Here is a 13772-nt window from a genome sequence, read left to right as displayed (position 1 = left end):
CGCGCTTCTACGCCTACGTCGGTCACGTGACGCGGCGAAGATGGCCGCGCTGACGGCGGAGAACTTTGCAGCTCTCCAGAGCCTGCTGAAGGTAAACGGGAGGGCAGCGGGCAGCGCGGATGGTCCTTTGTCTCCGAGACTTTGGACAGAGCAAGAGTTGAGAATAAACCAACCCTGATTTGGAGCCACGACTCTGCCACTGCCTCTCACTGTGACCCCTGGCAGGTGGTTGCGCCTTTCCGAGCTTTTTGATAGTAGGAACAAGATTAGTGTCGCTTTGACAGGGTAGTGTGGAAAACAAGACAATAGACTTGAAGGTGTTGTACGAAGGTGCCCTACTAGAAGTCTCTGGGGCTGGCTTTTGGGATTGGAGCACTGGGGTTGTAATCGCTAGATCCGCCTTACCAGTTCCCCCATGCACTTTAATTTTGAGATCTTGATTTACCGGCAGTTTCGAGAAAACAAACAAACAAACAAACCCTATACAGAGAGATCCTATTTGCCATTACCCAGTTTCCCCCCGTAGCAGCATTTTGCAAAATATAGTATGATAACCGCAACGAGGATACTGACATTGATAGTCAAGATGTAGAACATTTCCCATCACCCCAGGGTTTTTCATGTTCCCCTTACAGAGCTACACCCACTTGCCCTCAGCCTTCACTCCCTCCCTGAACTCTGGCATTCACTGATTTGTCCTTCATTTCTATAATTTTCCCACTTCAAGAATGTTCTGTAAATGAAACAATACAATATACAACCTTTGGGGACCGGCTTTTTTCCTGAGCCCAGTTTTCTGGAGATTGATCCATGCTGTGTGTATCAATAGTTCTTTCTTTTTTGTTGCTTAGTAATATTCCATGGTATGACATCGGCAGGGTTTTTTGCTGTTACAAATAAAGCTACTGTAAACACTTGTATACAGTTTTTTTGTATTGAGCATAAGTCTTTAGTTTTCTGAAATGAATGCCTAGGAGCACAATTCTGGATCTTTTAGTAGTTGCATGTCTTGGGGATTTTTGTTTTGTTTTTATGAAGCTGCCAAAATTTCCAGAATGGCTATACCACTTTACATTTGCAACAGCAGTGCATGAATGATCCAGTTTCTCCCCATCCTCACCAGCATTTATTGGCATCACTATATTTTATTTGAGCTATTCTGATAGGCATGTATTTCTATCTCATTGTAGTTTGAATTTGAATTTCTCTAATGGTTAATGATTTTGGACTTCTTTTCATGTGCTTACCATCTGTATCTCTTCAGAGAAATATCTGTTTATGTCTTTTGTTCATACTCTAATTGCACTGTTTGCTTTTTACTTTTGAGTTTCTTTATATATTCAAGAGTGTAGTCCTTTGTTATATATGTGGTTTGCACATATTCTTTCCTAGTGTATAGCTACAGAGAATTGGTGGCTCATCCAACAGAAATGTATTGTCTTCCAGTTCTGGAGGCCAGAAGTATGAGATCAAGGTGTCAGTCAAATTGGTTCCTTCTAAGGGCTTTGAGCAGAGAAGTCAATGGCAGCCCACTCCAGTACTCTTGCCTGGAAAATCCCATGGACAGAGGAGCCTGGTAGGCTGCAGTCCATGGGGTCGCTAAGTGTCGGACACGACTGAGCGACTTCACTTTCATTTTTCACTTTCACGCATTGGAGGAGGAGATGGCAACCCACTCCAGTGTTCTTGCCTGGAGAATCCCAGGGATGGGGGAGCCTTTGGGCTGCCGTCTATGGCGTCACACAGAGTCGGACATGACTAAAGCGACTTAGCAGCAGCAGCAGCAGCAGCAGCAAGGGCTTTGAGGGATAGTTAGTTCCATGCTTCTCTCCTACCGTCTGTTGGTTTCTGATAATATTTAATGTTTGTAGTCTCTGCATTCACCTTCACATGGAGTTCTCCCTGTTGGCATCTCTGTTTCTAAATTTCCCTTTTAATTACGGCATCAGTCATATTGGATTAGAGTTCACCCTGTGTTCCTTGGGGCTTCCCTAGTGGCTCAGATGGTAAAGAATCTGCCTGCAAAATGGGAGACTGGGTTCGATCCCTGGGTTGGGAAGATCCCCTGGAGGAGGACATGGTCCCACTCCAGTATTCTTGCCTGGAGAATCCCCATGGATAGAAGAGCCTAGCAGCCTACTGTCCATAGGATCGCACAGAGTAGGACACGACTGAAGCAACTTAGCAACTCAGCACATATGTATGACCTTATCTTCACTAGTTATATTTGCAGTATGCATGCATGCATGCAATCCTATTTCTAAATGAGATTGCATTTTGAGATCCTGGGAGTTATGACTTCAGTAAGTGAATTTTAGGGGTACACAGTTCAGCTTGTAACAGGAGCTTTTGCAGAGCAAAGGTTTTAATTTTGATGAAGTACAGTTTTTCAAAAAAATTTCCATATATGAACTGTGGCTTTTTTTTTTTTAAGAATTGTACTTTTGGCATAAATTCTCACAACTCTTTTTGAAGCCATAGCTCTCAAAAATTTCCCCTATTTTTTGCTTACAGTTTTATATATTCCATTTATATATCTTTTAACATTTAAGTCCGTGAGCAGTTTTGCCTTAATTTTATATAAGGTGTGTGAGACACTTTGAGGTTTTTTTCCCCCCTCTTTGGCCTATGAATATCCAGTCATTCAAGTACCATTTGTTGAAAAGTCTATTTCCTCTGTTGAATTGGTTTTGCAGTTTTGTCAAGAATCAGTCAGGCATATTTGCATAGGTCTACTTCAGAGGTCTTTGGTTTGTTCCATTGATCTATTTGTTTATCCCTCTGAAAATGCCATATATTCTTGATTATCATAACTATATAATAAGTCTTAAAATCAGGCAGATGGATTCCTCCTCCCTCATTCTTTATCAAAATTAGTTATTCTAATTCTTTTGCCTTTCTATATAAATTTTAGAATGATCTTGGATATATCTTTAAAAAAAATTTGCTGAGATTTTCATAGGAATTGGGTTAAATCTGTTTATCATTTAGGAGCAAATTGACATCATCTTAATGTGTTGGATCTTCCAATCCATGATCATGATGTGTCTCCCCATTGATTGAGATCTTTGATTTTTTTTATCTGTTCTGTGTAATTTTCAGCATAGAAGTCCTGTACATATTTTGTTAGATTGATTCCTAAGTATTTCTTCTTTTTTTTTTTTGAGCAGTTGCAAATGATATTGTACTTTTAATTCCAGTGTCCACATGTTCATTGCTAGTGTGTAGAAATACACCTGATTTTTGTAGGTGTCTCTTAGTTTGAGTGAACTCCGGGAGTTGGTGATGGACAGGGTGGCCTGGTGTGCTGTGATTCTTGGGGTCGCAAAGAGTCGGACACGACTGAGCGACTGAACTGAACTGACCTCATTTATCCTAATAATTTTTTGTACATTTCTCTGGGCTTTCTCATAGACTGTCATGCTGTCTGCAGACAGGGACAATTTTATTTCTTCTGTTCTGACCTGCAAACCTTTTCTTTCCTCCTCTTGCCTTGCTTTAGTGGCTGGAATTTTCAGCACTCTGGGCTAACAGTAGTGAGAGCAGACAGCTTTGTCTTGTTCCCAGCTTTAGCCTTTCATCATTAAGTATGCTGTCTCTAGGCGTTTTTGGTGGATGCTTTAAATCAAGTTATGGAAGTTACCCTTTATTCCTAAGTTTGTGAGAGTTTTCATCAAGAATGGGTGTTGAATTTGATCTACTGCTCTTTCTACGTTGATTGATATCCTGTGATTTTCTGCTTGAACCTGTTAACATGGTGGACTACGTAGATTTTCAAATACTGAACTGACCTAGCTAGCATCCCTGGAGTAAATTCTACCTGGTTGTAGTGAATAATGCTTTTTATGTATTGCTAAATTCTATTTGCTAGTATTTTGTTAAGGATCTTTGCATCTCTTTTCATGAGGGATATTGGTCTATTGTTTGTTTGGTTGGTTTTACATATATTCTCTGATTTTGGTATCACAGTAATGCTACCTTTGTCAAATGAATTGGGAAATGTTTCCTCCTTTTCAATTTTCTAGAAAAAGATTATGTAGAATTAGTTAATTCTTTCTTCAAATGTTTGTTAGAATTCTCCAGTGAAACCATCTGGGTCTGGTGATTTCTTTTCTCGGGGTTTTAAAATTACAAATTCAGTTGCCTTAATAATTACAGGACTGTTCAAGTTTTCAATTTTATATTGGGAGAGTTGTGGTAGTCTGTGTTTTTTTGAGAAATTGATCCATTTCATTTAAACTGTCAAATTTATGTGTGTTTAGTTGTTTGTATTTAGCTATTCTCTTATTTTCTTTTTGAAATCTGCAGGGTCTGTAGTGATATGCCCTACTGCCTTCCTGATAATGGTAATTAGTGTTTCCTTTCTTTTTAACTTTGTCAGTCTTGCTAAAAGTTTGTTAATTTTTTAAAGTTAATTTATCTAATTTAGTTAATTAATTTTTTTAAGTTTGATGTTTTCAAAGAACCAGATTTTTGTTCCATCAATTCCTCTTTTTTCCTGTTTTCATTTTTTTTTGGTGTCTGCTCTTTGTTATTTCCTTCCTTCTTCCTTTAGGTTTATTATGCTCATATTTTTCTAGGTCCTTGAGATGAGAACTTGGGTTATTTTTGTGAGATTTTTCCTCTTTTCTGATGTATGCATTCAGTGCTGTAAATTTCTCTCTCAGCGCCATCTTGGCTATATCCCCAAAATTTGGGTGTTGTATTTCATTTTCATTTATTCATTTGAATAAATGAAATGTTATTTCGTATATTTTTAAACTTTCCCTTGAGACTGTCCCTTTAGTCTGTGGATTATTGTTTCCAAATGTTTGGACACATTTCTTTGATCTTTCTTATTGATCTCTAGTTTGAGACTATTGTGTTCTCTGACAGCACTCTCTGATATCAGTTCTTTTAAATTCATTAGGGTTTGTGTTTTGGCTCAGAATATCATCTGTCTTGGTATATGTTCAGTGAGCTTTTGAAAAGAGTGTGTATTCTGTTGTTACTGGGTGGTGTTCCATAAATGTCAATTAGGTTGATTGATGGTGTTGTAGAGTTCTTCTGTATCCTTGTTGAATCTGGTCTAGTTGTTGTATCAACTGTTGAAAGAGGGGTGTTAAAGAGTCCAGCTGTATTTATGGATTTGTCGATTTCTCCTTTCACTTCTGTTTTTGCTTCTCATATTTAGTAGCTCTCTTGCTGAGTGCTTAAATTCAGGATGTCTTCTTGGTGAACAGAACTTTTTATCATTATTTAACGTCCCTCTCTGTCTTTGGTAATTTTCTCTGCTGTGAAGTCTACTTTATCTGATAGTCATGTAGCCACTCTTGCTTTCCTGATTGTTTGCATGATCTCTTTTTCCATTCTTTTACTTTTAATCTGTTTCTGTCATTATATTTGAAGGGAATTTCTTGTAGACAGCATTTAACTGATCGTATTTCTTAATCTAGCAGTCCCCAACCTTTTTGGGACCAGGGACCATTTTTATGGAAGACAGTTTTTCCACAGACTGGGTTGGAGGCTGTGGTTTTGATATGATTCAAATATATTACATTTATTGTGCACTTTATTTCTGTTGTTATTATATCACCTCCAGCTCAGATCATCAGGTATTAGATCCTGGAAGTTGGGGACCCCTGTTTTAATCCACTTAGCCTTTATTTTTTGTTTCTTTAATTTTACTGCCTTTCTATGGGTTATTTGACCATTTGGGGGAGTTCCATTTTGATTTATCTGTAGCGCTTTAAAATGTAATTGTCTTTATAACTCTTATAGTGGTTGCTCAGCTTATTACATTTATTTGTATAACATCACAATCTCAGTGGCAGTACCAGTATCATCATTTTACCAGGTAGTGTGAAGTAGTCCCTTATTTATCACATAGTTATCTTAAATACTTCCTCTACATACAGTTAGAGCCACATCGGACAGTGGCTTTTCTTTTTGGCTCATATGTCCCAGACTTTGAGCTGAAGAAGAGGGCCACCCAGAAGCCCAATGGGTGAAAACAAAGAAACTCCAGCAAATACTTGCTTTCTCTTACCAAAGACCAAGAAAGGGATAGCTTAGGAAGACGGAAAACTGTTAGACAGTAACTGTTCTACTCCAGCAAAACACCACAGAAAAAACTGTGACCCTGCTTCCCACTATGTCAGCAAAGGTCGAGGGGGAACACAGACTGCTGCCTTGTGAGGCTGTGACAAGGTGTTTCAGCGCCCCCCTTAGTTGGCGTCAGAGAAAGCCAAGTAGGGAGCTGGACTTCATCCCCATCAGCTGGTTCCACCACCCCATGGTATGAGTGGAAACCACATGGAGCCAGAACTTCCACCTCTGCGCTGTAGCAGCAAGGAACCCCCACGTGTTTAGAGTGTCACCAAGAACCAAACAGAGGAGCTGGACTTTTATCTCCATTTGGTAGTCATGAAGCCCCATCCTCCCCCCCCGCCACACACTCCCCGTGCTATCTGAGCAGTGAAAGAGAAAGCCAGCTAAAATAGAAGATTTCAACAAGGTCCACAGTCTCAGGGCATAATATGACCATGGCATTCCTTGGTCATGAGGTCCCTAGAAGGTCTGCCTTCTCCTCTCCCTTTTCAGCGTTGTCTTACATTTCTGTAAAGTGCCTGGGGAGTTTAGCTGTGCTTAGCAGGAAAAATAAGAAAAAATACATCTGCTTCATCTTCCCAGAAATGGAAGTGTCCTATGACCCTCTTAGGTGTTACACCTTGACCGAGACTGTATTATGTTCTTAGGAAATGTATTTTCAGTCTGAGTTTGTTTCTTGTTTTGTCTTTTTCCATCTGTGAATTAATTTATAGGCCTCCTCAAAAGATGTTGTCAGACAGCTGTGCCAAGAGAGCTTTTCCAGTTCAGCCCTTGGCTCCAAGAATCTCTTGAATGTTACGTGTTCCAGCTTGTCTGTGACCCAGGAGGAGGCAGAACAAGTAAGTGTGGTTGGAAATGACCTCTGGCCACTGGCTTCTCAGCTCATCAGTCTCTTCGTTGTTGTCCCAGCCACTGCCACGTCCAAGGGCATTTTTCCCCTGAATTGTATGTTGACATTATAGCAAACTTAAAATAGATGATTTTTTTTTTAATGTTAGGGAACTTAGTGGGAACCTGCTGTGTATCACAGGGAGCTCAGCTCTGTGCTCTGTGGTTGCCTCGAGGCACCCCTGTAGGATGAGGGGGTGGGAGGGAGACCCGAGAGCGGGGATACATGTATGCTTACAGCTGATACACTTTGGTGTGGTTTAGTTGCTAAGTCGTGTCCGTCTCCTGTAACCCCATGAACTGTAGCCTGCCAGGCTCCTCTGTCCATGGGGATTCTCTAGGCAAGAGCACTGGAGTGGGTTGCCATTTCCTTCTCCTGATACACTTTGTTGTGCAGCAAAATCTAACCGAGTATTGTAAAGCAACTATGCCCTCCACCCCCCCAAAAAGCTATTGGCATTGAACCTTCACGTCGTTACGATAAATGAGGCTTGGATGGGAAGACTGTAGTCAGAATCAGAGCTCTTGACCATTTCCTTTTCAGATCTGTTACCTAGACAGTGTGGACAAAAGCCAAACTTGTTGTGCTTTTCTGAGCTGAGGAACCGCCCATGGCATCTGAGAAAGCCCTAAGGCAGAGAAAATTACCTCCGGAGCATCTTGTTAGGTTCAGCTAAGCAGTGTGATCACTCACAAGACGAGGACAGGCCACACTTGGCTACACATGCACTTGGAACGACACGGGGTGGAAGCTGGACAACGTCCTAGCGGGGCAGCGCCAGACACCCTTCCACAGGGGGCGCTGCATGCCAGCCTGGAGCTCTTTGCTCTCCTCGCCTTCCCTGGTGACAGCTAGTGTTAAGGAGGTGACATTCCAGCCACTGTGGATGAAAAGCCCAAACTTCCCTGGAGCCAGGACCAGTGCAGTGAGCATAGCTTCGGGCACTGGCAGGGACCGTGTATCCACACTCAGGGAAGCCCAAACCGTGGGCCCTGGTGTCTCCACAGGCCTCCCGGTCCAGCTGCAGGGGACCAGTGCAGTGTTGCCTAGTAACACAGGGGACTTGCCACTTCTCTCACATTACCAGGGGAACAGGCTAGAAAGTTAGCTTAAGGTCAGAGTCGTGCACCAGGAAAAGCGGGCTTTTTTAACCCTTTGCCCACCAGCAGAGAGACTTTCTGGCAGGTTGATAGCATCCTTGGTCGGGCAGCTGCATGTCTTCTAAGCAACCAGTGAACTTGGAGGCAGGCCGAGGCACGTGGGCATCAGCAGCTGGGCCCCCGGGGCCTCGGGACTCCAGCGACCCAGCGTGAGTGACAGTGGCAGCGTGCGGCAGGCCCTCTTCCAAGCAGGGGATGGCGCTCTGTCCCCTGTCCCAGTGCCCCTCACCGCCCAGGCTCCCTGTCTACCCCGCAGCTGCTCCAAGCCCTGCACCGCCTGACCAGGCTGGCCGTGTTCCGTGACCTCTCCTCTGCCGAGACGATTCTGGCACTCTTTCCTGAAAATTTCCACCAAAACCTCAAAAACCTGCTGACGAAAATCATCCTGGAGCACGTGTAAGTGCTCTTTTCTCAAGAGTTTCTTATAATGCTGGTATGTTTTAATTTCTAGATAAAATGTGCTCATTCTTGAAAGGCAGGCACAGGTAAGCAGAAAAGAAGAAAACCATTAATTCCACCACCCAGAGGGTTAGCAGTGTTCATTCCTTAACAGAAAACCTTTTACGAGGGATGTACTTTTTCCATTTACAGAGAGAGGGATTTTTGTTTTGCTTTCATGTTTAACACAGTGGGGTCGTGCCACTTTATAACTGGCTTGTTTTCAGTTCACAGTATTAATGTGAATGATATTCCAGGGTGATAAATATTTACCTTCAGTATTATTTTTACTGGCTAACTGTATTTCATTATATGAAGAAATTATGTACAATTTAGTTAATAGATACCTTAGTGTTAGACATTTAGGCTGTTGGCAGTTCTCACTTCAGTGAACAATTTATTGGGGAACCTTTGCCCACATTGTGCTTAACTGTTTCCTTGCTGGTAAAGGGTGATATTGAAGTTTGGCTTTTTATTATCAAGTCAGCCATTGGAAAGATTGCACCGACTCTTTCTCCATCAGTAGGATGTGGGTGTGCCCCTCTCCCCACGCCATCACCTGCACCGGGGCAATTTTGCTTTTTTTCCTTCCGAGTTTTGCAGATGGCAAACGGTACCTCATTTCAGTTTATGTATCTTTGGTACTGGGTTTCCCAGGTGGTGCTGGTGGTAAAGAACACACCTGCCAGTCCAGGGAACATAAGAGACCCGAGTTCGATCCCTGGGTCAGGAAGATCCCCTGGAGGAAGGCATGGCGACCCGCTCCAGCATTCTCGCCTGGAGAATCCAGTGGACAGAGGAGCCTGGCGAGTCACAGTCCAAAGGCTCGCAAAGAGTTGGGCATGACTGAAGTGCCTTAGCATGCTCGCGTGAATCTTTGGTACTAGTGATGTCAAATATCTTTTTCATGTTATTGATCATTTTCATTTCTTTTGTGAATTGTCTATATATTTTATAGCTGGGAAGATCCTTTTCATTACATACAATTTAAGCAGAACTGATTAACTGCTGGTTAGCAGCAGGCTTGAACAGACCTCCGTGATAATCACAACGGATAACGCTTACTTTCCAAGGGTTTTGTTGCTTCTTTAGAAACCTTCTCCTGGGTAACCACATTTTACTGACTCTGCGCCTCACTGTGGCATGATTTGCTGTAGCGTTAGGTCTGTTTGAGTGTGTTTTATGTAAGGTGCCAACACTGTAGCAGGTGCCTAGTAACAAAGGGTCAGTTGACCTTTTCTGCTTTGTCTCTGAGAACAGTGGTACAATGTGATTGCAGTGCCTTTAGCCTGCTCCTGCTTTTCCTGAGCCATGAAAGCTGAGCACCTGTGGCCTCTGCATCACTCGATTCTGTGAAACAAACAGCTGCTCCTTGGAGGGGGCATCTCTGTGGCCCTCTCCGGTCAGGAGGGGATTGTAGGTTTGAAGATCACAGAAGGAGTGGAGGCCTGGGCCCGCGGGCCTCCCTGGCGGAAGACTCAGCTGGCGCCCCTTTTCCATTCTGTTTTTCTCGTCTCTCCCTGAACAGATCTACTTGGAGAGCTGAAGCCCAGGCGAATCAGAGTGAGTACCAAGGAACCTGCCTCTTCCCCCATCCCGCTTCCTCCCCAGCCCTGGCCCTAAGTCTGTTGGAATTTTTAACTAAAACCAAAGTGAATTAACCCAATCCCAAACCCAACAGTAGTTGTTCTGCATTTCTTTTTAATTCTCCTTTTTAATATCGTTTCTGATTATAAACTTAATAGAGGCATGTTGTTAAAAAACACCCCCATGTCCAAAGCAGAAAGTACTTACAGTGACTGTGTTCCGTTAGAAAACAAATTAACCGTAATTGAAATTATTGTGAAGGAGCGAATAAAACTGGGCGCTTGATAAACGGTCACTAAACTCGGTCGCAGTGCTGCAGAACTCGGCCTGCATTAGCTCATTTAGTCCTCCCAGCAGCCTTGTCAACGGGGTGGGGATCGTCCTCATTTTACAGATGAGCAAACAGAGGCTCAGACGTTAAACAGGAATATTGAAGCCAAACCTGTGTGTCTCTCAAGCAAAAGCTCTTTCTGCTGTTGGCAAAGCTGCACATTTCCTAAGACTCAGGCCACGGCCTCATCTTCTCCACCTTTGTCACTCATTCCTCGTTCTCTCCTGACATCTGGAGGGCTGGGTGTTCAGGCAGAAGCCTGAACTTCTGTCCACCAGGTGCTGTCCACCAGGAGTCTACACTATTATAAGTGCAGGGGCCACGAGCAGTGGTCAGGAAGGCCCAGGGCTTGCTCTGGGGTCTTGGGCCCCATCTCTCTGTCTCCCTCAGAGGCTTGCTGTGTGGACTAAGGGCCTTATACGTGTGCAGCCCTTAGAGCTGCCTGTCGTAAAGGCTTGGTTACTCGGTGGCGCAAGGGCTGAGCTGAGCTGTATCCCTGCAGTCTCTCTGCCGCGCCTGGTGGACCTGGACTGGAGGGTGGACATCAAAACCTCCTCAGACAGCATCAGCCGCATGGCCGTCCCCACCTGTTTGCTCCAGATGAAGGTATGCCCACTGTCATGCTCACTAGAAGGCAAGGGGGCGGGCATGCAGGGTCTTGTGTCCCACAGACCAGCAGAAATGCCAGTCTCCCAAATCATAGGATCTGTGTGTGTGTGTTTAATTGCTCAGTCGTGTCCAACTCTTTGCAGCCCTTTGGACAGTAGCCTGCCAGGCTCATTTGTCCATGGAATTTTACCAGGCAATAATACTTGAGTGGGTAGCTGTTCCCTTCTCCAGGGGATCTTCCTGACCCAAGGATCAAACTTGCATCACCTGTGTCTCCTGCATTGCAGGAGGATTCTTTACCTGCTGAGTCATCAGGGAAGCCCCTAACCCCATAAGTTAAGAAATTGTAGCACCCTTAAAGTGCAGAGTGTTTATTTAGAAAGTATATGTGAATTAGCATAGTACAGTCATAATAAAACCTATACCAAAAGTAGAAATATATTTTTTTAGATAAGGCAGACATGAGATACAAACTTTAAAAATAATTTGCTGAACCTAAAGGTTACCTTCAACACTTACAGGAAGGTTTGGCTTTAACAATAGGAGCATGCACGCAAATTTCAAACTGTCTTCTTGATAAGTTTGGTATACTTGACTGAATTCCTGTCCAGACTAAGGGCTGTCGCCATTTGTACTGTGCTGAACGGGGCTCCTGTTAGAAGTTGGAGAAGTGTCAGCTCTTCGTTTTATTGTTTGTGCAGTTGCCTCATTTGTAGCATCTTCACAGTTATTCTCAGGAATCTTTTAAAGTCACATACCTGTTTTTAGGGTTTGTTTAGTTAAAACCTGGGCTTCCCTGGTGGCTCAGATGATAAAGAATCTGCCTGCAATGCAGAAGACCTGGGTTCGATCGCTGAGTCAGGAAGATCCCCTGGAGAAGGAACTGGCAACCTGCTCCAGTATTCTTGCCTAGAAAATCCCATGGACAGAGGAGCCTGGTGGGCTACAGTCCATGGGGTTGCACAGAGTTGTACACGACTGATCGACTAAGTTTCAGATTTTTGGGTTTGTTTTTTTTTTTTCAGTTTTTAGTTAAAACTAGATAAGGTAATGCTGTATTTATTTAACCACCAGACAGCCAGAAACTCAACACTGGTAAGAAAATGAAAACAAAGGGTGCCTCTAACAACTTAAGTTTTTAACTATTAGTGTAAGACTTACTTTAAAAAAAAGAGGCAAGCACATGTAACTAGAGGTTGTGGTATTTTTCCTGCATCCTGGCAGATTCTTACATACCCATAGAGCCCCGGCCTAAAGTGCCAGCATGCACCCAGGCGGTGTTTTTCACTTGAGCGCTGAGTTGGGGGTGGGAGGGTGAGGGAACCTGGGCTTCTCCGATTGCTGTTCGGAGCCCCTGAGACGGCTCCCACCCTGTCCCCATCTGCCGGCTAACCCCAGGACTAGGACTCGTGACTCTGAGCAAAGAGCCTCTCCTCAGAGCTTCACCAGAAGCAGGTAAGGCCTGCGAGTTAAAGAGAGGCGGCCTTGACTCTGGGGAAATGTTCTCTTCTCAGATCCAGGAAGATCCCAGTCTGTGTGGGGACAGGCCCTCCGTGTCGGCCGTCACCATGGAGCTGAGTAAGGAGACGTTGGACACGATGTTAGACGGGCTGGGCCGCATCCGGGACCAGCTCTCCGCTGTGGCCAGCAAGTGAGGCGCCCTGCCCACCGCCCCCCAGCCTGTGGCGGCTCCTGCGGCGCCCACCGCAGGGGTTGGGGGCCGGCACGGAAGGGGGCTGGCATCCAGAAGGCGCAGCCGCTGGGTCGGGAGGAAGCAGCTGGGCCCCCACGCTCTTCTCCTCACTCGTCTTCCTCTTCCTCTTTCTGAGGCTGGTGGACAGAAGCCACTGTCCCCACAAGGCTCCTGGGGGAACTCCGCGGCCGCTGTGGCGGGAGTGGGAGGGAGGTTTGCTGGGTCTACTGCCTCTGCCCGACCGAGCGGGCGATTCAGACCCAGGCTGTGGTGTTCGTCTTAGTACATCCCTGTCCAGCGTTCACTCTGCTGAGCTCACGTCTGCTCTGGGACACGTGCAGGAAGTCAGGCAGGCGATGTCCACGGTCCTGCTGCTCTGTCAGAGGAGCCAGACCGACCCCACAGGGCAGGGCACCTGCAGTGTGCCCGTCCTCCTGAGTCCGGAGCCTCCCTGAGCCCTTCATCCCTGCTGGACCGCCTTTCGGGGTAGAAAGTGGGAATTCATTCCCTTCTTCCTGGAGCCGGTGCCCCTGCCCCTTCCTTGATGTAATGGGACCACTCAGGGTGAAGAAGTGGGAGTGATTGGAAATAAATACCAGTTGTAAAAACTTTGTGATTCCAGTCGCTTTTGTAGCTTGTCCTTGGCTTGAGTTGTTGCCTTGGACCAGTGCTGCCTCTCATTCGTAAAGGTGATCTATCTGCACGTCGTCCTTCCCAGCTAATCCCACGACCATGGTGTGACCTGAAACTGGCCCTGACACATAGCCGTCTGTCGCATAGAGCAAAAGCAGAGTTGACGTCAGCAGGTGCTTCTCACGAGAGCTGTGATGAACGCACTCCTCAGGACTTCCCTGGTGATTCAGTAGCTAAGACTCCACGCTTCCAATGCAGGGGGCCTGGGTTCGATCCCTGGTCAGGGAACTAGATCCCACATGTTGCAACTAGTACCCATTCCAGCCAAATAAATAGTTAAAA

General features: G+C 44.9%; 1 protein-coding gene across 1 annotated transcript; it reads left to right on the top strand.

The window, feature by feature from the left end:
• On the top strand, positions 1–13405 carry COMMD9 (COMM domain containing 9). The gene is made up of 6 exons (XM_055423848.2): positions 1–91; positions 6804–6929; positions 8396–8535; positions 10106–10140; positions 10998–11101; positions 12619–13405. The coding sequence occupies exons 1-6, from the start codon at positions 41–43 to the stop codon at positions 12757–12759; spliced, it is 597 nt and encodes a 198-aa protein (XP_055279823.2). The 5' UTR covers positions 1–40; the 3' UTR covers positions 12760–13405.
• Positions 13406–13772: the final 367 nt, after the last annotated feature.

Source organism: Moschus berezovskii, chromosome 14 (assembly GCF_049115385.1).
Source record: "Moschus berezovskii isolate FMDL1 chromosome 14, NW_MosBer_1.0, whole genome shotgun sequence".
Taxonomy (NCBI): domain Eukaryota; kingdom Metazoa; phylum Chordata; class Mammalia; order Artiodactyla; family Moschidae; genus Moschus; species Moschus berezovskii.
The sequence above is the reverse complement of the archived record's forward strand: the minus strand, read 5'-3'. Positions and strand labels throughout refer to the sequence as shown.

Bases quoted from the DNA above. Each gene is read 5' to 3' on its own strand.
- COMMD9 (XM_055423848.2), top strand. From the start codon at position 41: ATGGCCGCGCTGACGGCGGAGAACTTTGCAGCTCTCCAGAGCCTGCTG. The intron at 6,930-8,395 runs GTAAGTGTGGTT...TCTACCCCGCAG, and splicing joins CCCAGGAGGAGGCAGAACAA to CTGCTCCAAGCCCTGCACCG. The intron at 8,536-10,105 runs GTAAGTGCTCTT...CTCCCTGAACAG, and splicing joins AAAATCATCCTGGAGCACGT to ATCTACTTGGAGAGCTGAAG.